A 27542-nucleotide genomic window follows, 5' to 3' on the forward strand; every position below is an offset into this window, starting at 1 on the left:
CTCGGGCTGCTCGGTGCCGGCGCGGCCATGCCGGGGGCGCGGCGCTCTCTCGCCTCCCCGGTGGTGAGCGGCGTTCTCTGCCCGTGTGGGTCCCCGCACGGGTCTGCGGTGGAGAGCGGCGGCAGCGGCGGCGGCGGGGGGAACGCGGGGTCCTGCGGGCGGTCGCTGTGTGAGGCCTCCGAGCAGGACCGGCGTCTCTGGGCCCTGTTCCAGAAGCTCGACGTGAACCGCGACGGCGCGCTCTGCATCCACGACCTGGCCGTGGGGCTGGGCCGCCTCGGGCTGCACCGCTCCGAGCTGGATCTGCGGGTGAGCGGCGGCGGGCGGTGGGGTCTGGCCCGGCGGGGCTGAGCGCTCCCGCCTTCGGGGGCTCAGGGAGGGTTTGGCCGCTCCCCTCGTCCCGTGTCCGCTCCGGAGCCCTCTCTGTGTTTGTCTCGGGAGCAGGACGTGGACTCTGGAGTCTTTCCAGCTGTGTCCCGCCCGGGCAGCGGTAGCACCATGGCAGCACTCGGGTCTCTTTAGCGTCCCGTTCCCCGGGCGAGAGCGGGGCTGGGATGCGACACGGGCGCTCCGCTCCCCTCCCCAAGGTCCTTGCCTCAAAGCCATCCTGCCGGCTTCCACACTAGACCCGGAGGAGTCAGCTTGCTTGCTGCCTGTAGGCATGTACGGTATTAACTGTCCGTAGTTAATAAGATTTAAACTTTAGTGTTTGGGCAGGAAAAACCATAAAAGAAATCGTGTTTCTGTACGACTCAGGACAGGGCAAGTTGCATGCTGGCTTACATTAGTGGAAGGCCCTTTGGAAGTGATTCTTGCAGTTAGAATAATTGTGCAAATTTCATTCCATCCCTGTGTTCCTCATATGAGTCTGGCAGCGTGTTGCTTCTCATGTTTGCCCAGGATGGCTTATGCCAGACTCGTTTATTTTATGGGTTTGAAAATATCTTAGAACGTCGGGAGGCTGCTGTACTGTACAGTTTGCACGTATAAAACACACAGCTCTGGGAGCTTTTTGTACTCACCGCTCTGTGTGATGCTGTACGCTGAGGGCTCCAAGGTTAAGATGATGCTGCTTTAATTACTGTGACTAGTGTGATTTACATGTCTATGTGGCTTGTCCTCAGTGCTGCACAGTCTTCCCCTGCCTAGTCGCTTGTATTTTATGTGCAGGCCCATAAAAAACTCGGTATCATGTGAAGATAGGAGATAAACGCATGGGTGCAGCCAGGGATGTGCCACTACAGAGTGCCTGAGTCCCACAGGAAGGAAGAAGAGTTTAAGAATAACTTCTGAGTCACTGAAAAGATACTTAATCCAAGTGACAGCTCCTATTCTCTCCCTGTTCTGGGAGTGGTGCCCCACTTTGAGTGTTTTAATTACACAGTCCTTTCCCGAGTTTCTTGTTCCTTTCTAACTTTGACTCTCCAGCATCTTAACTTCTGACATTTCTTTTTGGTTGGCATCTTCCCAGCTGCTGTAAAATACGAGAATTCCTTGGCAGTGTGATCTTGTGTGAGCAGTTTATTTGTGCTGTTTCTAGAAAAAACACGAGTGCCACGGGGGTTTTCTGCTGGGTGCATTTGGGTGTGTCAATCTGCTTGTACCACAAGTGACCTGTGCATGCCCTGTGACACTGACCTGCTGCCACCTCTGGGGCCAATCCTTGACCTCTGGCAAAAATCCCCCGTGACCCAGAACGTTCTGTGCTTACACCTGCACGCCTGCCTCTGTTTGCATGCAATTCAATCCAGCCTAGCATTCTGTAGGCCAGGAGGAAGCACCTTAAAACAAACTGCATTTTTACTTCCCAGCAGAGAGTTTCTTTGCTTGGCGGGAGCGGCACAGAGGAACCGTTCTGCGGGGACCGGAGCGCGCTGCCGAGGGAAGCGCTGGCTGGATGCTGCTTAACAATCCTGTCTTTCTGCTGAAGCCCTTGTCTGTCAGTATTGTTCCTCAGCCCTTTCCTTTCTCTGGCTCCTCTTCCACATCAATAGTGTGAGGGGGGTGAAACTCTGGCAACAGGGTGCACAGAGAAGCTGTGGCTGCACCATCCCTGGAAGGGTTCAAGGCCAGGCTGGAATGAGCAACTTGATTTAGTGGCAGGGGGTTGGAACTGGGTGCTCTCTAAGGTCCTTTCCCAACTCAAAACATTCTAGAGTTTGTAAAGCATTGTTAGTATGGTAGAGCATCCCCTTTAACAGGGTAAAAACCATTGAGAGTGAAAACCATTGAGAATGAGGATGCAGAGTTCAAAACTCTCAAGTTCCAGTTAAGAACGTGGCAACAGCCCTCAGCTGGCTAGCAAACTTGTGTGTCGAGCAGTTTTTAGGGAAATCAGATAAACTTCCTGTTTCCAAGGCAGTTCTATTAATAAGTCAGTCCTTTTTCTGCTTCATCCTTAGCTAATTATGGCATCTCAATGCCTAACTAATGTGAGGTCATGCTCAGGGAAAGTGCTCAAATGTCAAGATAGAAAACCCTTCTGATTTATTGAGCATGGTACTTGGAGACCAGTTTGGGCATAAATCACATGGATTGCTTGTGATTAGTAAATTACTTGGTGCCTGTGGTGCACTTTATTTTTCCTTCCATGCAGCAGTACATTTGATATGGGAGTTGCCTTCTAATGTCTGGGAGCAGATGGAGAAAACATTGGGCTCGTAAAGTGAAGTTATCTCCCATCTTAGCTGTGAGCTGCTAATCTCGCTGCGTCAGTGGGCTAAAAGTCCTCCTGGTAACAATAACTTTTGGGCTGAGCTTGGAAAGAAAATGAGCAATATTTTGGCTCCTTCAATGCTTGAGAGTTCTTGCTGAGATAAAACCCTTTGTGGCATTCTTGGAAAATTGCTGCTTTCTCTTTTAGAGGTGGCCTTCTGTGGTGGGGGAGAGAAGGGCTTGCACTCAGATGTCCTTTGGAGTGGAATTTGCTTATGTAAACGATGCTTTCTTTTTTTTCTTTGTTTTTTGGTTTTTGTTTTAAGCCATGCTGTTATCTTTAAACCAATTGACAAATAACAGTGTGCCAAACCAGTGAGCCTTGTAATGAAATGCTTGTTTGCACTGGTCAGCATGAAGCAATCCACATACTTCACTCTGTTTGGGCAGTAAAATGATAACCATGTGAAGAATTTTTTAAAAGCCTTTCTTGTTATACTGTGTGAAGGGATAGTATTTTACTGCTAAATTTCATCTACCTCTGGGATGGTAAATGTCCTGTTACTATTTCTTTCTGACTTTATATAGACCTATGGAGCTTGAAATATGCACTTAGTGGAAGTATGTTGAAACAGAATTGTTTCCTACTTTGTATCAGAGATGTCCTATTGCTGAAAGAATGTGTGATGGTAATATTTGTGTGTTTGCTAATATAACTGTTTTCCTACTGATCCTGATTAACTGCAGGGCTGGAATGCCATTCCAAAACTTCATCTCTGCTGCTGAAGTTCCAGACAGTCTGAACTGGTGGAATTAATCTCAGCTGCCTAGTGAAAGACTGAACTTTGTCTGCAGCTGCCTCTTCTATAGTGCTCAGCATCTTCTGCTGGACTAGTTCACTTTAAGAAACAGAGAAAACATAACCCTTGTCTCTTTTCAGTCCCAAATGTCCTCTTTGCCCCTACCCTAACAGTGATGTCCTCCTTGGTCTTGTGATACTCTCCCGTCCTAAGTTCATGTATTCAGCTGTGATTGCTCCCTTGGTATCAGCTTCCCCATGGAAAACTGTATCAGCTCCCAGGCTGCTGAAATCTGCTTTCATCACTTCTTCCTTAGCCTCATATCTCCACTTTAATATTCAGGTCCTGGCTGTCCAGACTTCCCCCAAGGTCTGTTTTTAACTTTTCCCGTGTACTGAAGAAGCAAAGCTGTGCTGCTGCAGCTGGACCCTGCAGTGTTCTGTTTGCGTCAGGCCTTTCTTCTGAACAGCTTCGTATTTTAAGTGTGTCCCTGGACTCTTCCAGCTGTGCCCGTGCCACTCTGGGATAATAAATCAGTTGGCTCTTTGGCAAGTGGCTCCATGGATGGATTGAGAAACTCTTTCTACTGTAGCAGTTGCAATCGTAAAAAAATTTAATCTTGTTTCTGATCAATACTTTATCTTCTGTCATGACGTCGTTTAATTCTTCCTCTCAGGCTCTGTTTCTGTAACTGTTTTGTTTTTCAGCGCTTTGGAATACTCTGTTTTATACTATGCACAATGTACTGCAATTCTTAGCAAGTGTAAGGGGCAGAAGGAGCTGGGACTTTTTCCAGTGTGATGCTTTCACCTGTTTTCCATTCACAGCCATCTGGAATTGGAGGACCTGAGTTTTGATTGTGTTACAGAAGTCAGTTTATGATAAAAAAAGCAAAATTCTAATACTGTTCTGTAATTTGGACTGGAATATCTCTCCAGCTCTCATTTAGATCTCACAATACATCTCCAAACCTATATACATTTATGCATTATCACATTTTTATGGTTTATGTGCCCTGAATCCTGCTGGGGCACTTGTGGAGCTTTTAGCTGGGCTTTTGTAATTCACCTTGAAGGGCTGAGCAACACAAGGTTGTACCAGACAAATACTGTTACAGTTTAATATTCCAGTTGATAGCCTTCCCTCTGCTGCCAACAACTTCTCATCCACCCATCTCTTTACTAATCCCAAAGGATTACCTTTTGTGAATACCCCAAACCAGTTTAATACAAGGTGGAACTATTTTCAATAACATGTTAATTAAATTCACACATTCATGAGTAATGTTTATTAAAATAATAAACAAAATAGATCATATCTGCTGGATCTGCAGGGAGTGGAGGCCTGTTCTTGCTCTTTGTAATTATGAAATGTGTGGTTTGGTGGAGACCCTGTTCTTATGCACTTGAGCAAGAGCAGAACTGTAGGTCAGTGATTTAATTGTAGATAAAACTTTCAAATCTGTGGTGAGTGGTTAGTTGGTATGAATTTGGGGGTTGTTGCCTTCTCTGATTTAGGCTGAAGACGCAAATGAACTCAAATCAATCACATGAGTTCTTGACAGCTGCAGGAAAGACTTGGAGAAGACAGGCCTTGGCTTTTCCACAAGGAAACTTCTAGTGTTGGTTATTCATAGCCTTGGCCAGCAGCCCTACAGTGAGAGCTTTGGGACAGGGAATGTCAGGGAGACAGGCTGGCACTGCAGCCACCCAGGCTGTGACCCTGCCAGGTCCTGCAGGGACAGCAGGAGGAGAGGGGTGCTGGGAGCAGGGAACCTCAGGCTGTCCTGGTGAAAGTCTTTACCCACACCTGGTGTCTGGTCAGCCCTGCCTTAGTGTGATTAATGCATGAAATGGGCAGTGTGTGTCCACTCAGTGTTCTGAGGGGAGGTTGGGAGACAGGTTTTAGATGCAAATATGCACAGGAGAAACTTGCTTCTGCATGTTTTCCTTGCATATAAACAAACAATTGCAGATAACACAAGTGTTGCTTTATGTACATATAGGACCAGGTATATAACTCTTGTGGGATGTTTGTTCTTCCAGGATTGTTTTTGTCCTGTCTTGCAGAAAATTGGAGAAGCCTGATGGTTCTCTGGTTTATTTAGCAGAGACCTTTGTCCTATTTGCACAGTGCTAATGACCAAGGGCTGCTGGCTGACCTTTGAGAGATGTAGGTGCAAATTTGACTAGAGCATATAAATTTTAAATGTCAGCATTGTGTGAGTAGAAGGGCATCCTGAATATCACTGATGTGGCCTCACAGTATTGCTTCCTGTTCTGAACTGTGTAGGGAAGTGAATGACTGTAGGAACCCTTAAGCTTTAATGGAATGAAACAACAAAACTCATCCAAAGCAGCTGATTGTGCCTGTGTAGAATATGCAGCAGTGCTTTGGTCCTTCAGTGTGTTCTGTGGGGCATTTTTTAGTGACCAGCACTCAGTGCCTTGGTAAGTAGCGGACACATCTCCTTGTCCTCATCTGCACAGATTTTTAGAATAGTTGATGTTGGAAAAGACCTCCAAGATAGAGTCCAACCTTTGATGGAGCGCCACTGTATTACCTAAACTAGCACTAAATTGTTTTGAGAACACCTCCCGGGATGGTGACCTCACTGGACAGCCTGTGCCAGTGCCTTACAATCCTTTCAGTGAAAAAATGCTTCCTGATGGCCAACCTGAACCTCCCCTGGTGTTGCTTGAGGCCATTTCCTCTTATGCAGTTGCTGGTTGATTTGGAAAAGAGGTTAACTTCCTAAAACCTCCTTTCAGAGAGGTGTCAGATTACTGAGATAACAGCAGGTAAAAAACCTCCAGACTTCAGCATACTTACTGTTTCTTTTAAATTTCATTTTTAATCTACTGAATATTGAACAGAACCTTTAAATGGTTGGTGAGCATTAATAAAAGACATCAAAGCCATAGTAAGGACTTGGTCTTTTGTTTGAGAGCCCTACAAAATGGTGATGCTGCAGCCCTGGGCCCTTGGTTGCACACGGTATAACATGATACAGTGCTGGGAGGAGGAGAAGGGGGAGGGAGCTTTTTCCTACAGCCCTACTTGTAGCAAATGGGAAATGAGTCTTTGTTCTTGTTCATGTCCTATTGCTATATTTGTCCCTGTGAATGTGGGACATGAGCACAGTTTAATGATGGCCCAGCCTTTGTCTTGGGTGAAGAAGCATAGCTGTGATAACTCATGGGAAGGCAGCTGGGATGTCTGAGTTTTTCCAACTCCCAAGTCATGAGCTGCAGGGAGGCTTCTGGCAGCTAAAATGGTTTGCAGTGGAGAATTCTGCTCTAAGAGAAATATTTGAAATTTTTAGATCATGAGTTTCCTGGAAAGGCAGAGCTGCTTGGGATGTGAACCTACGTGGTTTAGCCTAAGGAGAGCTGTGTGGGGGCAGGCCTGGGCCTGGGCTGCTGCAGGGCCATCCTTTCTCACTACCTGATTTCTTCTTAACTAACTGGTGCAGCAAGAAGTTGATTCTCTAATTTCTGGGTATTAAGGATGCTCTGTCTCTTGGTTAATCCCTCTCTTCATATAATATGATATGACCTTGGTAGAACTCTCAGTCCTGGGCAATGGCTCTGTGCTCCCTGTCCCTGGCCAGCTCTCTCTGTATTTTTGTATTTGGCACTGGCTGTGGATGCCTGAATAGATCAGCCTGGGTAGCTAATTCCTTGTGCCAGGGTTTCTGTAACAAGGAGACCTGGGTTGCTTTGTAGTGTTCCCTGAGCTATGCTGTGTCACCTTAATATATGAATGTACTTGAATGTCACCAGACAGTTTAATTATTTAAGCAGCAGTGGCCAAGACATTGAGATTTTACGTCATGGTGTGAGAAGCACCGTGCAGGGTTAACTTCAACTGTTTAAAATGTGTGAAGTAGTGACATACTTAAGGCTTTCCTCTTTCAGAAATGAAATTTGAAAAGATAAGAGGTGATTGGCAGAGTCATGGTGGCCCATCCCAGCTGGGGGCTGGGTGCACACACATGTAGGCAGCAGGGCGCCTTGGGGTGCCTCCAGGAGGCTCCCAAAGAGAGGAGTCACTGCTCATTCCTGCAGGGTCATCTAAGGAACCAGAGATGCCAGCAGCTCTTCCTGTGCTGGAGGAGGAGAGGGGTCACTGCCCCCCCCCTTTCTTTTTGCCCTTCCTCTCACATTTTTTACATGTTAGCAAGTTGTTGGTGATGAGGCTCACAAGTTCACAGGAAAACGCTGTGCATTTATTCAAAAGTCTTCTAGAAGCCATCTTAAAGCAAAAGTTAATTTCTGCCAGGTGTACCAGCCTGGAAAAGGCAAGTGTCTGTCTGAAAAGGGGAGTTTTAGACTCAGCAGGTATTATGATGTGGCTGAAAAGGGTACCAGGATACCTTAATTTATGGCTTATGCAGAACCTCCCTCTGCCAGCTTGCAGTACTCAGGAAAATAATTGAGCAAAACATGTCAGTCTCTTGCTTTTTTCTCTCTCTTTTGTCTCCATTTGGATTGATTACAGCTCTTTATTGTCAGCTTCTGCTCAGGCTATCTAATGACTCCCCATTTTGGTGTGCAGGGCTCTGAGGCCAGCTGCCACAGGCGCCTTCTGTCCCCAGTGGCTGGTGTGCTGGCCAAGAGCCAGCATTCAGATCAGCCCTCCTGCTTTTTCTGCCTTAAATCCCCAGTCTACATCATGTCAGCAGCTGGAATTGCAGAATAGCTGTCTCCTGATGGAGCTGAGGTTGGGAAAGCTGTTTCACTGTGGTCTAGGTGTTCATTCATGATTTCCAGAAAAAGTGAATTCTTGTTCCTCGTGTTCCTTTGTGTCACCTTTCATGCTGGACTCACAATATTTATTACATCTTTTTTGTGTCAATGATTGGCTTCATGGTGGTGTTGGTAGAGTAATGCTTCCCCACAAATTCCCTGTAGGAGTGCAGTTGTCTTGCTTCTAGCTATAATCATCTTGCTGTTACTAGGTTTATAATTCTGACCTAATAAAATTCCTCACTTGGTAAAATAAATGCTTTTAAATATTTTTTTCTTAAATATGATTGGAAACTTCTGTCTGTTCTCAAGGAGTTGTGTGAATTAGTGTGGTGGCAGAATTCCTCTGAGGTTTCCTTTAGTGAGGACAGAGGCCAAAGAAGCATTGCTGAGTTTCTGCTTTAATTACACCCCAGGCATGTAATTTCTTGCAGAAATGATTATTTTCTTATGAAATCTCTGCATGAACAAAGGAAGATGGGGGTCCCTGATGTGCACACACCACTAATATTAATACTAATGCAGGGGAACAATTGCAACAGTGTCAGGTAACATCAGCTGTAAAATGGGGCCTTGTGAGTATTAAGTGACCACAGAGGACAAGTCTCAAGCTCTGCTTTGGGTGCTTTGCCTTCTGTATGGTGACTTGTAGCTGTGTGAGTGGCAGGGCAGCCTGCCTGTGTCTGCAGGCAGCTCAGATGCCCTTTCCACACTTTTTTGGACCCCATCCATGAGTGGCCTTAACTGGTTACCTCAGCAGGAAAGCTCTGCAGGTATTTGGCTGGGTTCATGAGATTGTCAGAGCATGGGAACAAGGTAAGTGCAGGGCTTAAGTGGATGTGTGAGATGACTTGGAGTGGCAGTAAGCTTCAGATTAGTTCACAGCTGCTTGTGAAACCACAGCCTTAGGCTAATAGAAGCTGATTTTGAAGAACTGTGCCCAGTTCAGAAAATCTGCTTTGTTGCTCTGGCTTGAGAGCATTAAAAACTTCCAAATGTCATCTTAAAGGATCTGATTCACTATGTGTTAGAAAGTAGTTTAACTTTTGTGCTTGTAGCCGGGATGACTGACAGCAGCTCAGGGTAATGAAGGCATGACAAGAATTCCTCAGTCTTTTCTGTCTGTGCCTGAGCTGCTGACTGCATCCCAACTAGAACCAGACTGTGCCATTCCTCAGAGAGGGATTGGGCTTTCCCACACCCTCACCTCAGTGTTACTGCTCCATAATTTAAAAAATTTTTTTATGTGTGGTTACTTGTTGGTATGTGTCAAATTTTAAGATAAAAAACTTTGTTGCATACTGTACATAGACCTCGTGATTAAAAAGCATTTTTTTCTTCTTAAGTAGTTCTGGTGTATTTGCAGAAGAATTTTTTTAATGTGGTGTCTTCTATGTACTTGCCTCTCACTTTTTCCATTACTTAGGTTCATTATAGGAATTCAGTGACAGCAAGTTCCCAAAAGTGATGTTCATCTCAAAATTTATGAGCAACTTGGCTGCTTAAGGCTCTCAGACCTTTTAGATTTTGGATTGTATTTTCACATCTGATATCTGTATACCGGAAGTGTCCTGCAGTCTGTCACTCTCACAAGTTAAAAGCTGCAAACTGAGGTCCCTTGCTTGCTGTGGCTCGTGCTGTGTTGGGTATGGAGCCCCAAGTGATGGAAGCTGTGGGTTTGTACTCATTTTTTCTGCCTGTTAAGACCCCCAAACTTATGGAAGAGTCACAGTACTTTGGAAGTGAGGCATGCAGTGCCCTCTGTGGACACAAAGAATCTGGGAATATGAAGTTGATGAACTGTAAAATGGAAAATGTTGGGCTCCTCCAGGGTGGGCTCTGCTGGGAGGCTGATACAGCTCACTAATCAATGAACAACTGCTGCTGTGGCAGCAGAGGAAAGCGTGGCATTCCTTGTAGAAATCCAAGCAATATCATGTGTCCCTATGCTTGTATATATCAATATCCTACCTTTGCCTAGCCTCCTCCAGCAGAGCTCGGCCAGCCGAGCAAGCAGCGATGGTTTGAGCCCAGCTCTCACTCACACTGCTGAATGGCCGTAGGCGCTGTGCTGGCAGCACAATGCAGCACCAAGAGCTATTGTAGGCACGGATGAGACCATAATAGACCGGGGAGAGAGAGTGCGCTTAGAGGTTAATGCGGCCACGGCTGGGCAAAGCCGGCTTCTCTCTGCACAACCATCTGCTGCCCTAACAAAGAGCCGCAGCCGGGGAGCCACACGCACCCCCCGGCCGGGGCAGTGCCGGTTCCCGGGGCAGTGCCGGTTCCCGGGGCAGTGCCGGTTCCCGGGGCAGCGCCGGTTCGGGGCCGCGCTCCTCTGCGGGCGGCCTGCCGCGCCCGGGGCGCGCTCCCGGCCGGCTGCGCGCGCGGCCGCGCTCCGGAGCAGCGCAGTGTCGGGAGCGAGGATTGGCTGGGCACTGCTGCAGTGGGGACGCAGCCCCGGTGCTCAGCATCGCTGCTCGGCGTCGCTGCTCGCCTGCCGTGAGCCGGGACGCGCGGCTCGGTTGGCAGCTCTGAGAGGCTCCTTTCGGAGAGGTTCATCGTTAGCTTTCCTCCCAAGCGCGGCGTCTCGGCTTCTCTGCGCGAGCAGTCTCGGCTTCTCCGTGCCAGGGGGCTTGTGCTTTGTCTGTTGCCATCAGATTTCTGAGGCTCTGGTACAATGAGCTGCTTGTCAGGCCAGGCACGACTGCAGTAGCAGCAATTTCAAAAGGCAGGAAGCGTCCGCAGGAGCGGTCTGTAAAGAATCGGAGCCGGTGGAGTCGCTGGGTTGAAGCTCCCGCTGGCTGCCGTGCCGATTCCCGTCTCGGGGGTGCTTGGTAGTGCAGTCACATCATCCTTGGCAGCGGGCAGCTCCTGAGCGCTCAGGGTTTCCCTGCCTGGGATGCTCGCTGGAGCAGCAATGCTGCAGACCCTGTGGCATTTTCTGTCTAGCTTCCTTCCCAGGGCCATATGCCAAGGTCCTGCAGATGAAAAAGAGGATGAGGCCAGAAACACCACCCCACTTCCAGGCCCCGGGGAGAAAGGGCCAAAGGTGTTGGGGAAGACACAGGACAGAGGGACTGATCCCACTGAAAGGAGACCAACTATCCTACTGGTGGTTGGACCCGCAGAGCATTTTCCAAAGGTAATGGGATATCCAGGGGCCTGAGGAGGGGTTGGTGCACATGACAGTGAGTGTGTGGTCTGCTGGGAGAAGGGGTGTTGCAGGTGGAGTGTGTGAGTAGCTGTGTGTGTGAATTTGGGGAGGGGGGAGAGGAACAGGAAAAGGGAGCAGGGTCTAACGCGTGTGCTTGCTAGAAAGGAAGGGGGGGGGGGCAGGGGAGTGACTGAAGAGAGGAGGTGATCTAACCCTCCAAACATGATGTTCAAAGTGTGGGAGAAAAATGCTGTTTAGGGGCAAGGGGGAATATGGGGGCCTCCAGGATTCCTGGGCAACTTGTAAAAAGCATGACTGAGAGGACAGGGAATGATAATGCAGGTTAGTGGTGAGTCCCACCCCTGCACCCCAGACCAGCAAAGAATGAAATGCATCCTAAAATGTTCTGGAGTCAGTCTCTGGTAATTTGGCCAGCCTTTGGTAAAACTTGCATATTTTGAGCAAATGAATAACTGGCTGAATTATTTGAATGGCAGAGCCCGGAAGAGAGTAAAGACTGTCCCTGGGGAGCGGGTGGCATAAGGGAGAGACTAAAATCTGCGTGAGGATGGGAAGTTCCCAGGGGATGGGAGAGTGGGGAGGTGGTGGGGGCGCACAGTTGGCAGAGAATAAATGGTGAGGCTTTGTCTGGGGGAAGGTGAACAAAAGCTGCTTAGTTTAGTGCTGGAGCTCCCAGCACAGTGCTGGCCGACTGCAGTTCTGGCTTATTTAATGGAGGGAGTGCTGTCTGTCTCCCCTGAGGATGGTGCAGTCAGCTCTGACTACATGTGGTTTAAAACCAAGGGTGTGAGCTGGGATTAGGGGGGAAGGAGTTGGGGATAAGGCCTCTGAAGGGTGGGGATGATACTGAAGGGCTGCAGTAAGGATAGGGGTGTGTGACTTTCAGGATCCAGTTTATTTCACAGAGAATTGGCCATGGTTGTTGCTGTGAGCTTTCTCTTTAAAATGAGGGATGAACAGGTTTAAATTGTAGAGAGGATTAATATCTGTTTTGCTGCTGTTTTGAATGGAAACAAGCAGGGCGTCATTTCACATTCTGAAGAGCAAAAGCCACTCCCTGCTTGAATCAGGCTGAAAAATCTGCAGGGACTTTTGCCTTCATCTCTATCCTTAGCAGTTAGCACTGTGCATCCCCTTCCAAAAAAGGAGCATGCGCGTTTTCAGGAGGACTTTGGTGCACAGAGGTTGAAGAAGGACAGAGGCTCAGAACTGAAGGAAGTGCTGACGAAAACCTTGGAATTACAGGGCTGAAAATCTCTGGTGTCTTCCAGAGAACAATGGTCTCTCTGTCAGGGAGAGTCCATCTGTTCACACCTGGAAATAAAGCTTTCTCTGAAAGCTGATACCAGTCTCCTCTTTCCTGTGTGACCCTGGGAAGTTCTGCTGCATAAGAACGGTAGAATTGGCTGATGGAGAAATACCTAGAGGATAAGGATGTGGTAAAATGGAGTTATTGCATCCTAGGAAGTAATTGCCCATCTGCCAGGAGGTTGTGACTGTGTAATTTTAGCTTGCCCTGATTGTAAAGTAAAATGCAGTGTAAAGCTCTTCTGTTGAGGATTATGCAGATACGTTTCACCTTGCAGTTCAGGCTGGCTTATGCTTCATCCAGCCCATGGCTCAGCTGAGGGACAGTAAGTAACTTGTTAAGATGCAATGACTTGTTTGTGCTTGATCAGATATCAGTGTTCCAATTACTTGTCTGAAGGAGAAGTGTTGGGAAAAGTCTCATACAGCCTTAGGGATAGATAATAAACCACTGTGAGCAAAGAGCGTTATTTGGTGTTAATAGAAAATGGGGGCTTTTGTTCTCTGCCACTGGCTGGCTGTAACCTTGGGAGCAGTCTCTTGATTGGTAGGCCACTTCATTTTATAAAAACACCTGTTACTACTTCTCTTCTAAAACCACACAAAATACCACACCTGATACTGGGGTTTCTGTAAGGAATTGATGTGTATCCATAAACTTCACTAAAGGGGCTTCCTGGCCTTGGTTCTTCAGTCTTGTTATTGCTATGTTCCTCCTCAGATGTTTGCCTGTTCCAAGCTGTTCCAACATGAGGCTGTTATTGCAAATATGGGGAGAAAACAACTGATTGCAAATGTGTTATGTTGGCCCTGGATCTGTGTACACAGGAAACAGGCATGATCTGCCCCTGATGTCACCATCTGGACTTGTAACTTTGGATCCGTGTGTTGTCGGTGGAACAGGTCACCTTCCCTGGTTACCTTTATGTCAAATATCACATAGTGCTCTCTGCTGTGCCTGGTCTCTTATCCCTCCCCTGGCAAAGCCTGGGCTGCTTGCAGCTCTTTACTCTGCTGGGGTCTCTTAAATGATTAACTCCCCTCCTTCATACACTGTACACTCTCTGTGCTTTGCGAGGACTTTCTGTACTGTCCAATTAATTATAAGCTAGTTTCCAGAAATTAAAAAAGACCAAGTCAGCAGAACCCAGTGAAACCTTCTAGCAATAGGGTTGGAGCCCAGAGAGCTGTTTTGCCTCTGAAGGAGGATGTTACGTGACTGTGACGCTTGCTGGTACTTGATATTTTTAGAGCCTTTTTTTTTTAGCAAAGTAAATTCAAAATTAAACAGCATACTTTCCTGCTCCTTGTAAGGCTGCATCTTTCCATCCCTTGGGAGGTACATTCTGGAGGTGATGTAGTAAACCAGTGATGAAGCAGATGCCCAGAAGTGTACAAATGACTTGGAAAGGTTAGCGTGGATGGCAGGGAATGGAAACTGGTAACTCATACAGTATTTAAAAGAATCAAATCCTATAAATAAAATGAAAATGAGTTTGCTAAAGGGAGAAAGAGCTGTGTTTGCCTTCCTTCATGGCTCACTTTCTTGTCATCAAGGAAACTGCAGAGGGTATTAGCCAGGCTGGCTCCACATGGCCCAGAAATGTGTTGGTTCAGTGTCGGGATCGGTGGATGGAAATATCAGGGAGGAGTGACTTCATTTGAGCTCTGTGCCCTGTCCTTGGTTTGGTCAGGAATAGACAGTGCTAATGAGGGATGTACTGTCCATAACTGGTGCCTGGAGCCCTGGGCTGTGTGTGCTGCTGCCTGCAGGTGCTGGGGCAGTGGGACTGGCTCCGTGTGTGCTGAGATGTGGCCAGTGACCCCACGCCAGTGTCCCAGCAGCACTGATCCCTGCAGCTTTGGAGAGCTGCCTGGCTCTTGAGTATTTCCAGCTTTACCAGGATTTTTAAAGCTGAAATACAAAAACTTCTTAATAGTTAAGTTCCCTTTGTCATTATAACCTGAATTGCTGGTATAAACTTCATTTGTAATCTGTCTCTCCTTCTTAGCTCACTGTTCTGTAATTAATACCCTGCTTAAAATCAGCTTTAACTTCATTAGCTTTCTCCTTTCCTCTGACGTAGGTAGAAGGGCTTTTTTTCCTAAAATGTGTCGATTTTGCCTTTTGTCTCTAGCTGCCAAGTCCAAACAGAGTTTCTTAGGAAAATCTGCATCATGTTGGCATAGCAACTGAGCTGCCAAGCAGCTATAATAGTGATGCTGGGCAACTCGTGGGAAGGACTACGGAGGATCTTAAAGCTTTGTGAAGCAAATCTGAGTTAGATTTGTTCACTTACTGCCTGTTGCTGGGGGTGCCCACTCTGCTCCCCTCTGTGGGGGTGTTTGGTGTTGGACAGTGGGGTGTAGGTATCATTAGGGTGCTGCTTGCAGTGAGACTGGACTTGGTGGGAAGGCTGGGGGGTGCTGTGGGCATGCATGCAGTGAGCTGCTGCAGCAGCTGATCTTTAAGAGGATCTGGAGTCCCTGAGAAGATCCTGTTTTCATGCAGAGAGACGTCAGCAGGGAGTAGGTTAAGCCTAGTTAGGTAACCTGGCCATGGTGCCGTGGTAGGTGAGGTGCCCAGGAAGGGCAGAGGACACCATTGTAGGTCACAAATCCCAGGGGTACTGAGTTGCCGTGGGTCGTGATCCATTAAGCTTTAAAAAAAAAAATCCTTGAAATGAAGCCACAGATTAAATATTCCCCGTTGGTGTGATTGACATGCAGCTCCATGAACAGCTCATTACAGACCTTGGCTTTGCTGTAGAGAACAAAACACCGCGGTAAAGACGTCCAGGCACCCTGTGCATGAGGGCCTGAGGAGGGGAGTGCTGCTTGGACTTTGCTCTTTCAGGCAGGCTGTTCAAACACAACCAACACTTGAAAATGTTGCTGTGTCCGCAGCAGTGGGGAAGGCTGTTATCCTGGCTGGCTTGAACCAGTTCAGCAAACACACTTTGTTACTTCTGCTGCAGATAGGATTTCAGTGTTTGGGTTACAGGCTGTGGCTTTTTGCCTCTTCCCTGCATGATATCTTGTCTCTGATTAATACCAAGACTAGAACCTTATTTAAAATTGATGTCAGCAGTCAGTGATTCTGTCCTGAACAGCATTGTTACTTCCTGCATATGGGTACTCTCTCTGGAGAGTGAGGTGTTACCCTGTACCTCAAACTCCACCAAATGCTCAGGAAGCTGTAATTATACCTGCACTAAATGGTGCTTGTGCCACACTCCCTCCAGCCTGGCTTGCTCCTAATGAGAGCTCAGGAACTGCTTACAAAGCAGTTAAACTGTCAAGGGTACAAACTGGAAAATTGTTCTGCCCAGGACACTTCTTGTAGCACACAAATGACTGCAATGTTTAATTAGAGTCAGAAGAGGATGAAAAATATTAAGCTGGTGTAACTGCTGTGTGGATGCTTAGCTAGGAGGCTTAGAAGCAGCTGGGGCTGTTTTGAAGCCTGCCCTTGATTTGGGTGATTTTCTCTGTATTTGGCTCAATGACAAACCTCCACAGGCTTTATTGCTGTGTTGGTAGCTGGAGTGCTACAGAGGGGAGAGATCTTTGCGTGCAGGGGTTGTCTGCTCTTAGCTGGCACAAGTGGTTTTGGGAGGACTTGTGGACTTTTTGGTTGCAAAAGCCAGTCAACTCTGGCATAACAAAATAACCTCGTAAAAGTGGAAAACTTCTGCTTAATCTGGCTATCGTAAACGTGTATTAAAGCAGTAAGTGGCTGGCATCCTGTTCCTACTGCACTTTAAAAAATCATTTTTGGGAAGGCAGTGATAGTCCTCCTGTATTGCGTGATGGGAGAGGTTGTGATCAAGGCTGCTGCCCACTGCTGCCTGTATAAATCCCCACAGAGGTGAGAACAGGCTCAGGAAAGGACTGATGAGATGTAAGGCACAGCAAGAGAGTGTCCTGGCCCTTGGCCAAGGGGTCGAGGGTTAAGAGGGCCGCAGTAAGAGTTAAGTGCAGCGGGGGTGATGTAAGGGGCCGGGTTTGATGGGAGCCAGGTGTTGAGCAATGGCAGAGCTCACGTGTGTCCCCGCACCAGCTGGGTGGGACCGACAGCCCCGGTTCCCTTTTAAGTAGAAGGGCAGGGCTTGTGCAGCCAATCCCGCCGGAGCCGGGCTCGCTCATAGGCGTGTGTCATGAGACTCGCTGGCATTTCCTTTCCACTCGCTACTGAAATTAGCTCGGGGGAATCGCTCAGTTTGACTTCCCTTCCTCGCCGGTCGGAGTGAGCAGGGCAGCGAGTGTTGGGCTCAGAAGATGCTCTGCCTCTGTCTGTACGTGCCTGTGTTCGGGGAGAGGCAGACGGAGTTTGAATACTTTGAGTCGAAGGGGCTGCCGGCTGAACTCAAATCCATCTTCCGACTCAGCCTCCTCATTCCTTCCCAGGAATTCTCCACCTACCGCCAGTGGAAGCAGGTACAGCCCTGAGAGAGGAATGGAAGGGAGGGAGGTGGTGTTTAATACATTTAGTGGCTTGCTTGAGAGGGGGAGAAGGTCATGATGGGTCTGTTGTAATAAGTGAGTGAAGCATGGAAATGCTTCTCGTGCCCCTTGGCAGGGATTGCTGAACCGGTGTGGAGTGAACTCTTTTCTTTTTGATTCTTTTGTTTTGAATCGGGTGAAGTCTCAGTGCCTATAAGACAGTTTAAACCAGCTGATGTGAGTTAAATAGAAAAAAGGGGTTTTCCAAACTATGGAGTCTTCTGCTTCTATGGGTCTGTTCAGATACAGCATTTCACATCCTCTTCCTCCTTCTTACATCCTTCCACATGCCTCCTCCTGGCAGCAGAGCTGGAATGTAGAGTCAGCTGAAGCTGGTGAAGGTGAGCAGGTTTGTGCTGGGAGGAGGAGAGCAGCTCAGTGAGTGACTCAGCCAGGGGTGGGTGGGCTGAGCTGGGGAAGGTTATGCAAGACCCTTTTGCTTTGCTGTGGAAAGGATATGCACTGAATCCGTGGAGTTTCCCATCCTGATGTGTCACAGCTCTTGCTTTCATCTTGCTGCTACTTTTTTTTCATGAGCAGGCTGTCAAGAGCCCAGAGAGCTGATTATTGATCAGCCAAGCAGGGGAGGCTTTTTACGCCTCTGCAAAGACATGGACAGCAGGCTGGAAGGTGTGTGGTGACCACAGGAACTTCTGCAGCCAAAATAGCTGTTATTGGCCAGATTTCATGTTTGCTGTTGAAAGTGAAGAGGTTCAGGCAGATAGTTGTTCACACCTTCAGAGAAGATGCTGGGAGCTTGGCTTTCTCACCCCTCACACGTGTGCTGTGGGTTACTGTCGGGCAGGCAGTGTTTCTGTGCTGTGGCTGTGGGGGAGGAAGGGCAAAGCTTTTATTGCCTGCAGTCTCTGATCACTCAGGCTGCATTTCTGCAGCTGAGAGGGAGAGCAGTTGCAGAGTCACATCTCTCTTACAGTGCCTCCGAATTATTAATGCCTGTCAACTGGTTGGGGGTTGCCAGTGAGAGGGAAGCCCTGATTCAGCTGTTCAAGCCATGTGCTGACAGGAGAGGGGTGTTGGTCTATATTTAGCCCACAAGTTGAATGTGAGGTCGGATCTGAACTTCACAATGGTCATATGATAAATGGCAGGTTAGGAATACTGGGCATGCCTTGGAGGTCAGGGCAGCTGGGACAGCACTTTCTTATTTAAGGTTCATAAAGTGATTAGGAATAATCCTCATAGCATTAGGGCTAAAGAGGCAGGACTTGCTGGGTGAGGGGGAGCGTTTCAATAGCGAATTATTTAGTACTGAAGTAATTTAAAATGACATTGAAACAAAGACGGCTTATGAAGGGGACTGGTGGTCATAGACTGAGCACATATTACAGTGAGTTTAGGCTTGCCTAATACTTTGAAGGCCAAATATTGAACAAGATACCCGTGAATAGAGAGTTAACCCATTTCATCTCAGCTCAGAGCTTCTTTAACAGCCCATCTGCTGTTAACATAAATGTTACAAGAATTAAAACAAAACTTTGGGTGATCCACTAGACTGAATCACACCTAATTGAGTATTGCTCACTGATGTTGGAAAAGACTTAAAGGCTGGTAAAGGCAAGTGGCTGAATCAGAAGGGGGGGATAGGAACTCCCTGAGCCACATTCTTGCAGTCTGGAGATCACCTCACCTGTCAGCATGCAGCCACGTGCCCTTAGAGAGGACAGTCCATGGGCTCTTGCCTCACTGAGTTGCAGTGAGTTAATTAGTCATTTACCTTGTCCTAGATGTCTGGCACAGTTTGATCTTGACTTTAGCTTTGTCCTACTAAGAACCTATTCTTGCTCTGTATGCATCTCATGGAAACTTGTGTAATTAAAGCACGTAGCTTCAGGGTGCCTAAACCAGTTCACAAAAGTTTTTATCTTTGGCTGTGTTCACTAGAGCTGGACAGGATTTTGCTGGCTGGAGTTAGTTACTGCCAGAGGGAGCTTACTTCTCTAAGGATTGTAGTAGGCATGAAAATTCCTTCTCCTGTTATAAGCTCAAGTTTTGTGATTCACTTTTTTATGCAGATCTCTTGACTCATACTTAGGTCTAGAACCTTAACCTCCACAAGGACTTTGCAAGATGTTAATCAAGGTACAGTCCTGAGATTAGACACATGACACTAACATAATATCCCTGATAAAAACATGAGGCATTTCATCTGTGTAATGGACTTTGGGAAACAGTTGGAATCAGGTGACTTTTCAAGCTACTACATTGCTCAACTCTCTTAGAAGAATTATAATTCTGTCAGCTGCTTTTTGGAGAAAAAGTCCAAGTTGTGTGGGAAATGTTTTAAAGATGGTAGAAGGGGAGATAGATCTGTCTGAGTGAAGAAAGGAACTGACAGTTCTTGGTTGTTTTCTGAACAGAAAATTGTGAAGGCTGGAGACAAAGACCTGGATGGACAGCTGGATTTTGAAGAATTTGTTCACTATCTCCAGGACCATGAAAAGAAGCTGAGACTGGTTTTCAAGAGTTTGGATAAAAAGAATGATGGTAAGCACCTTTCTCATGCTCAGGGTGGACTGGTGCATGTGTTAGCCTGTGATGTGTATCCTTGAGCTCACTGGATTATCTTCACAGGCCGCATCGATGCCCAGGAGATTGTCCAGTCTCTCCGGGACCTGGGGGTCAAGATCTCTGAACAGCAGGCTGAGAAAATACTGAAGAGGTGAAGATTCCACTGGTTTTTCTGTTTTATGTCAAGGGAACTAGAAAGAAATATAGGGATGTAGAACCCATCTCTTTTCCCCCTGCATGCACTTTCCAGAGACTTTGGTTCCTCCCTTTTTTCCTATTACTTTCTATTTTGATTTCTCCCTGTGAATTGGCATACATTTATAAAATCATAATGCTTTATTGAGACTTACTGTCAGAGTCTCTCCCTGACCTGTTGAGGGGAAGTGCTTGCACCTAAGCTGATTTGCATCCCTGTCTGACTGTCCTGCTGCCCTAAGCTTGCTGCTGTGGAGAGGGACTGTGCAGTTGCTCTTTGGAAATGCTGAGTGCTTTATGCATGTGGCACTAACATGTTAACAACCACTTATTTGTGCTGTTTTTTTTCCTCTTTTTTTCCTCTGCTACCTTCCCTCTGTCTGTTTGCCTGTGTGTCAGAATAAGGACGGGACACTTCTGGGGTCCTGTCACCTAGTAAGTATTATTTTCCCTTCAGTGTCAGTTATGTCCCTGAATTTGGTAGGAGGGGTTGCAAATACTGTTGTGGGCTGGTTAGAAGGGAGAGAGAGGGGAGGAAAGAGAGAGCCCACTTCTACCTCAGCATTGTTTGGTGAACAGAAGGTTTCCTAGCTTTGTCTTGTCTCTTTTCAAGTCTTTTAGTGGTTGCTTTGCAAAGCTCTATTTGGTGTAGGCTTGGATAATCAAAGGGAGGGGGAGGAGGAATTTGTCACCCAGTGGGAGTCTGTACTCACCTGATGATCAATCTTTTTAGCATGGATAAAAATGGGACAATGACAATTGATTGGAATGAGTGGAGAGACTATCACCTGCTGCATCCCGTGGAGAACATTCCTGAAATCATCCTGTACTGGAAGCACTCCACGGTAAGAAAAAACTCCTGTCCAACAGGTCTTTGCCCAGCTTCTTGGTCCAAGTCCTGGCCCCCAGGAGCTGCTATCAGCAGTCCTTATCTTTCTCTTCATGGTTCACAGCTTCCCTGTAGCCCTTGAAGCTCAATTGCTTCCTGTCCTCTGCTGTAATCTTGCCACATATCACTGTCACAGCTGCTGGCACAGGTAATGCCGACTGCAGTACTGCAGGGAGCTGAGGGTGTTCTCTTGGTGTGCACCTCCAGGAGCTCCTGCCAGTGGCCAGCCCCAGCTGGTTCAGGACCTGTTAAAACTAGAATCTGATTTCAAAGGCAGCCATCCTTCCTAGAGTTATCTGTATGTGAATAGTACTTAATGAGATTTAACAGGCTACCAGCTTGGAAGGTTCTGGAGAGGTCCAGCTTTTCTGCCATGCAGCTGCCTGCAGTGGGTCAGTTTGTTCCTAAATACCTGCAGTATTTTGATGTAGACAAATGTTCAGCAGTTGCCAGGATCTTGGAGAGAAATCTTGAAATCAGAACTCAGTTTCCCCTGTGACATGTCCTAGCAGTGGCAGCTCCTGTGGCCAGGCACAGCAGTTAGGGGCTGTAGATAAGCTGCTGACTTGGAATAAGCAGATCCTGTACTTCAGCACCTGGTGCTAGTAAAGAGCAGTAAAACTTCAGCAAGATCACTGTCTGATGAAGCATTTCTCAACACCTTCTCCTTTTGCAGATCTTCGATGTAGGAGAGAATTTGACTGTCCCTGATGAGTTCACAGTGGAAGAGAGGCAGACAGGGATGTGGTGGAGACATCTGGTTGCAGGTGGAGGTGCAGGTGCCGTGTCCAGAACCTGCACAGCTCCCTTGGACCGTTTGAAAGTGCTCATGCAGGTATGATGGAGCAATTCCAGTTTGTTTAAATACCTGCGCAGATTCCTTTAATAGTTATGGTTATAATGTTCATTAACACAGTGCAGCACTCTGGCCAACGTTAATCTTGTCGTTTTTTTTGTTGCTATTTTTAAAAGCATTTTGAATTATTTGAGTGATCTAAGTCATATTAACTAGAAAAAGAATCTTTTTGGAGGTAGACATGTCAAAATTGTCAGTAGTAAGACAGTTTTATGGAAAACTTGGGTTTTGTGAAACAGGTTAAAACCCTGTGTTCCTTTGAAGAGACCCTGAGGGCACGAGAGTTGAAGTGAATGTGGTGGTCAGTTGGCAGAGCTTGTATTCAGTATTATCAACATTAGGAAGGAGTTGGAAAATTTTGATTTTAGCCTGCTTTGTCACTGCTCTTGAACCAGCTGAGAAGTTGATGGGTAGTTGATCCTGTGCTAGGTATGGGAAAAAGCCAAGACGGTTGCCTATTTAACCTTTCCTCCCATTCCAGAGGGAGATATTGATTAGATTGATTAGTTAACGCTAGACTTGGTAAAAAAGAAAAGAAGCTTGCTTTCCCATTGTAGAAGTTATCTGGAAGGGATTAAAGCCTTGGCAGCTCTCAGGGTAAATAAAAAGGCGCCCTTTTGTCCCTGGATTACAGAAAAACGTTGCACTGTCGTAATGGGGCTGGAACTGATCCAGGCTTGTCCCTGTCCCCAGGTCCACGCCTCGCGCAGTAACAACATGTGCATCATCGGCGGCTTCACGCAGATGATCCGCGAGGGTGGCCCCAGGTCACTGTGGAGAGGCAATGGCATCAACGTGCTGAAGATTGCACCCGAGTCAGCCATCAAGTTCATGGCCTATGAGCAGGTGAGGGCACAGCTGTGACTGCAGAAGGACCAGCTGAAAAGAAAGTGATGGCTGATATCAGTCAGGGAGCCTCACTGTCTGTCTGTCTGTCTGTTGTGGCTTCTGCAGATCAAGAGGTTCATTGGCACTGACCAGGAAATGCTGAGGATCCACGAGCGGCTCCTGGCTGGTTCTCTGGCTGGGGCCATTGCACAGAGCAGCATCTACCCCATGGAGGTGAGGCAGGAGGCTGAGTCCAGCCTGGGAGGACTCATGGGTGGGAAAATGTGGGTGGAACACCAGCACTGTGATAATTAGAGTTCTCAGAGGTGGTACCAAGCAGTACTGCTTGCAGGACACTTGCTGTGGGCCTGACAATTGTGCTCCTAAGAATGACTTTGTCTGTACATTGTTCTCCTGCTGATTCTCCTGTAGGCCTTCATGCTATTTATTCTTGTCCTCTAGGTTCTGAAAACACGGATGGCTCTAAGGAAGACAGGACAATATTCAGGCATGTTGGATTGTGCCAAAAACATCCTTGCAAAGGAAGGAATGGCTGCCTTCTACAAAGGCTACATCCCCAACATGTTGGGAATCATTCCATATGCTGGTATTGACCTGGCAGTCTATGAGGTATGAAGCCTTTAGCCTATTGTTAGGTTAAGCCTAACAATTATTGTATTATGTTTTATGTTATTATTAACCTATTGTAGGGCTGTGCTGCTTGTGTGGCCTTATCACTGTCAGACCTATCAGTCATGAAGGAGTTGAAGTAGTTTATCAAAGCTTTCTTGAACAGCTTTATGGGGGCACACATGTATTTTTTTACCCCAAAATGGCTTAAAAGATAATCCAGTATGATGATTCTAGTTCATAAACCATAGTCAGCATTATGCATGGTCCCGTGTTTCTTTTCTTCATGAGAAAATTGCAGCAGAAAATTAAAGGAAGGATTTTCCCCTGGCACTACAGCAACAGCAGCTCAAAAGATTTGAGAAGCCCTGTGCTTTTGGCTGAACTTTCCTGGAACTTTCTGGGCCTTTACTCTAGATCTTTCATGAAATGTGATACTCCTTTACTTGCCTCTTCCCTGCTGACCTTGGGCTGGTTCCTTTCAGACACTAAAAAATACCTGGTTGCAACGCTACGCCGTCAACAGCGCTGACCCTGGGGTCTTTGTTCTGCTGGCCTGTGGCACCATCTCCAGCACCTGTGGGCAGCTTGCCAGTTACCCACTGGCCCTTGTGAGGACACGCATGCAGGCCCAAGGTGAGAACTTCTGGAACAGTGGGAACTCCAGTGGTGGTGTTTGCAGGGGTCCCAGGACCAGGGAAGAGACAAGAATGTTGACTCCATGTTTCAAAAGGCTGGGTTATTGTTTTATGATACATATATTATATTATTTTAAAACTATACTAAATAGAAGAATGGATTTCATCAGAAGGCTAGCAGGGAATAGAACAAGAATGGAATGAATAACAAAAGCTTGTGTCTGACTGAGAGTCTGAGAGAGCTGGACTGTGATTGGCCATTAATTAGAAACAACCACATGAGACCAATCACAGATCCACCTGTTGCATTTCACAGCAGCAGATAATTATTGCTTACATTTTGTTCCTGAGGCCTCTCAGCTTCTCAGGAGAAAAATCCTAGCAAAGGAATTTTTCAGAAAATATCATGGCTATAAACTGCCTTTATTTTTGAGCAAGGCTTGAAGTTCTCTAGTGTCAGCATTGCAACAACAGCCTCAGCTGGCCCCCGCAGCTGACCAAGGGCTGTTTGTGATGCTGCAAGGGGACAGTGGACTTTGTGCTGCCCTTCTGACCTCTGGGACCAAGGACCTCCAGGACAGAGGTTCTGTTTTGCTCAGATCAGCAGTTCTGGGCTGAGGGCATCTGCAGAGCAGTTTGAGAAAATACTTGCAGTGTGGAGCACAGAATGGGTAGCTGAGTTAAGTTAATGCTGTCCCCTACAAAGCACCTTTGCTCTGGGAACATCTGAAAGCACATGGATCAGTTCTGCTCTTGGAAACAAAAGTGTTTTCACCACATTAGGCTGCATTACTTATTGTGGCTTTCCCTGTTGCAGCTTCAGTGGAGGGTGCTCCTGAAGTGACCATGAGGGGACTGTTCAAACACATTCTGAAGACGGAGGGAGCGTTTGGGCTTTACCGGGGTCTGGCACCCAACTTCATGAAGGTGATCCCAGCTGTGAGCATCAGCTACGTGGTGTATGAGAACTTGAAGATGACTCTGGGCGTGGACTCACGGTGACCAGGAGATGCTGAGGACTTGGAACTCTGAAATCTTGGGATGCAATCCCAAGACATATAAGCCATCTCTCATTCTGTGAATGTGTTGACACTAAGCTGACTAAGCAAAGCTGTGAAATCTCAGATTGTGAGTCAGTAAGGAAGGGGGAGGGGAGGATCTGGTGTCCTTTGCCATCTTGCTACTCAGAGCTCCACATAAACCATCATGGGGTCCTTTTTGTTGGGCCTTTTGGGAGACCAGGAGCTGAACTCCTGGGAGTTCTTAAGGTGGGAGTTGCTGAGGTCAGTTCCCAGCAGTATGACAGAGTAGCAAAGATTTGGGTTACAGGTCTGCTCTCAGCGTGTTGCCTGTACAGAGCTGTTTGCCTACAGATGAGCACCTTCTGACTTGCTGAAAGAGCTTCTTTTTCCATTCAGAGAGCTGCTTTTTCCATTCAGTTGTTTAACTTCCTGCCCATTGTTTAAATTTGTACAAACCTTGTGTAGGAGCTGCTGCCACACCAGGCTTGTTATGTTTACAAATGTTCCTTTGGGTGGGAGACATTTATGTTCTGCTTCCAAGAATTGACATGAAATGTAACTTTGATCTATACTGGTTTGGAGGGCTGGTGGGCAGTGGTTTATCCAGCCAGGCTGAAGGTTACTTAAGCCAGCCTGATGAAGAATTAGGATTATTTATTTTTTATAGGTTTAAGTGTGTCTCATAAACCCACTAACAAGATGCACTTACTAACAGAAGCAGCAGACTAGAGCCTGCATGCCTGTATCCTTTGCATGCCGGGATTGGCTTGTCTTACTCTCTGCAGGGGCTTGGAAAGGGGAAGGAGGAGAGCCCTGGGCTGCCCGGCACTGTGATGCATGGCTTTAGTGAACAAAGACAAAAACAACCACAGCTCCTGTGCAGCTGTGCTCCCAGCACGACAGGAGAGCCCCTGCACAGCGTTGCATGGACCTCTGAATCCCAGCCTGCCTGGTGCCAAGGAGAGCTCGTGAACCTTTTCCAAACCCCGTGCCTATGCTGCTATCTTATCTCTTTAGACCTCTTGGTAGATCCATGTTCAGGTTTCCATTGGTGCCGTGCAGGCCCCAAGTCAGGAATGTCTGCTGTGGGAAGGGGTGTTAGGGAGAGGGGCTGTCACTGGGAGAGGGGAGATTTCAGTCCTGAGGACATGCTTGCTTGCCTTTCAAAGGGTGCTTTTCATAAGGCTAAGGGAAAGAGATGGCTTTAAAATTTCTCTGATAGCATTATGGGCTGCTTTAGTTAATAGGATCCAGCTTCTGAGGCCTGGGAGATCCTCACCCAAATTTTTCATTTTGGGTAAAATGGACCAGTGTTGCATTCCACTGTTTTACTGCTTAAAGCATATTTATTTTGTATTTATTTGAACAGAGTTATTTCAGACTATTTTTATAGGTTTGTTTAAATATTGTTACTGTGCTTGTATTTCTCCTGTTTTAAAAAGTTCTCTATTAGTTCTTTTGCATCACACAGCTGAGTCGTGGGGAGGGATGCTAAAATCACTCATGTACCTTCCCTCTGGGGCTTGAACTGCCTTTCCCACGTTTGGGTTTGTTGCTGGAGGACCTCAGCCCAGAGAAATTCTGTAGCAAGAAGCCATAGGAGAGAAGGGAGCAGAAGCTTGGGGAGAGGGTGCACTGTGAGGCTTGCCTTAGCTTGGAATGGCCTCTGTGCGTGCAGAAAGGCTTTGGGGGGATGGCTAAAGGTGGGAAGTGGAAGGTCTGTGGATGTTGGATGTCACAACAGTTAATTAAGAGAGCTTGGGGGAGTTTTGAGGTAAGGGGGGAAGAGAGAAATCTCAGGGACTAAAGACAATACACATTTCCAGAGAGATGGAAGGAAACTTGCACTTGGACACAAGCTGCTACAGTTGTGCTTCAAGGCTGAATCAGCAGCCCCTGCTGCTGAGCCAGCGCTCATCACGTGCAGGAGGACACTGTGGAGATGTGTGTGAGAAATTGGAAAAGGATTTGCTAGCACTCAAACAGCTGCTTTATTTCTGACAGATTTTGGTGGTTCATGGAGAGTCTCCCACGTGAGACTCTGCCTTCACTTTCAGTGCTGTAGCCACGTGGAAATCTAACCAACAATGGATTAGTGATATGATTTTTTTTTCCACCCCCCCTCTTCCTAAGACCTAAATTCTGCAGTGGCTCCTTCCTACCAGTGTGGCCTAATGAGAATATGAATATCAGAATGCAAAAATCAATGCAAAATGACAACCATCTTTGTAGCTGTAACCACAAATTGTTATAATGCAAATCTAACTCGGATTCTTCATGTAGGGAACAGTCTGCTAATAAAGGTCTGATAAAGAGATACCATGTCTCCATCTCTTGCTCTGTGGCTTATTGGTGCTCTTTGGGGCCAGACTCTTCCTGGGTAATTCTCACCAAGGACACTGACAGTGGGAAGGATTCTCACTGGGAGGACCTGGGAGACCAGAATTCTTAAAAACAAAGCCAGCCAAGATCAAGGCTGATGATAGTGGTGATGAGTCAGGGATGTTCAGACTCTGTTTACCTGTCTGGGTATTGCTGGACTTTGCTCACCTCTGCAGTATCCACAACACTCTGTTTAGAGAAGTGAATTTCCCAGAAAAAACTGAAAGCTCTGCAGTCCAATTATCCCCTTGAAAGAACCTGGCTTATACCATTTCCCAAATAAAGGCTTTTTGTGCAAGTTTTTTCATGAAAAACAACACAGCCAGGAGCTGCCCTTGAGGGTCATTCAGGAGCCACAGCTGGTAGTGCAAGTGG

General features: G+C 47.0%; 1 protein-coding gene across 5 annotated transcripts; it reads left to right on the plus strand.

Moving 5' to 3' along the window:
• Window positions 1-27109, plus strand: SLC25A25 (solute carrier family 25 member 25). Of its 5 annotated transcripts, none has more exons than XM_030961517.1 (11): window positions 10646-11351; window positions 19577-19703; window positions 19791-19878; window positions 20322-20357; window positions 20656-20767; window positions 21488-21646; window positions 22361-22513; window positions 22622-22729; window positions 22958-23125; window positions 23611-23761; window positions 24581-27109. In XM_030961517.1, exons 1-11 carry the CDS (start codon window positions 11109-11111, stop codon window positions 24763-24765), a joined length of 1530 nt encoding a protein of 509 aa, XP_030817377.1. In that variant the 5' UTR covers window positions 10646-11108; the 3' UTR covers window positions 24766-27109. The 5 variants fall into 5 exon arrangements, with proteins under 5 accessions (XP_030817375.1, XP_030817377.1, XP_030817378.1 ...); XM_030961519.1 differs by lacking the exon at window positions 10646-11351 and adding an exon at window positions 16906-17132; XM_030961515.1 differs by lacking the exons at window positions 10646-11351; window positions 20322-20357 and adding an exon at window positions 1-309.
• Window positions 27110-27542: the final 433 nt, after the last annotated feature.

Source organism: Camarhynchus parvulus, chromosome 17 (genome assembly GCF_901933205.1).
Source record: "Camarhynchus parvulus chromosome 17, STF_HiC, whole genome shotgun sequence".
NCBI lineage: Eukaryota > Metazoa > Chordata > Aves > Passeriformes > Thraupidae > Camarhynchus > Camarhynchus parvulus.

What these genes read in the sequence shown, in the direction of transcription:
- SLC25A25 (XM_030961515.1), top strand. Translation starts at nt 28, where the DNA reads ATGCCGGGGGCGCGGCGCTCTCTCGCCTCCCCGGTGGTGAGCGGCGTT. An exon ending in GCTGAGAAAATACTGAAGAG is followed by an intron (nt 19,879 to 20,655) that starts GTGAAGATTCCA and finishes CAATCTTTTTAG; the next exon opens with CATGGATAAAAATGGGACAA. An exon ending in AGTTCATGGCCTATGAGCAG is followed by an intron (nt 22,514 to 22,621) that starts GTGAGGGCACAG and finishes TGGCTTCTGCAG; the next exon opens with ATCAAGAGGTTCATTGGCAC.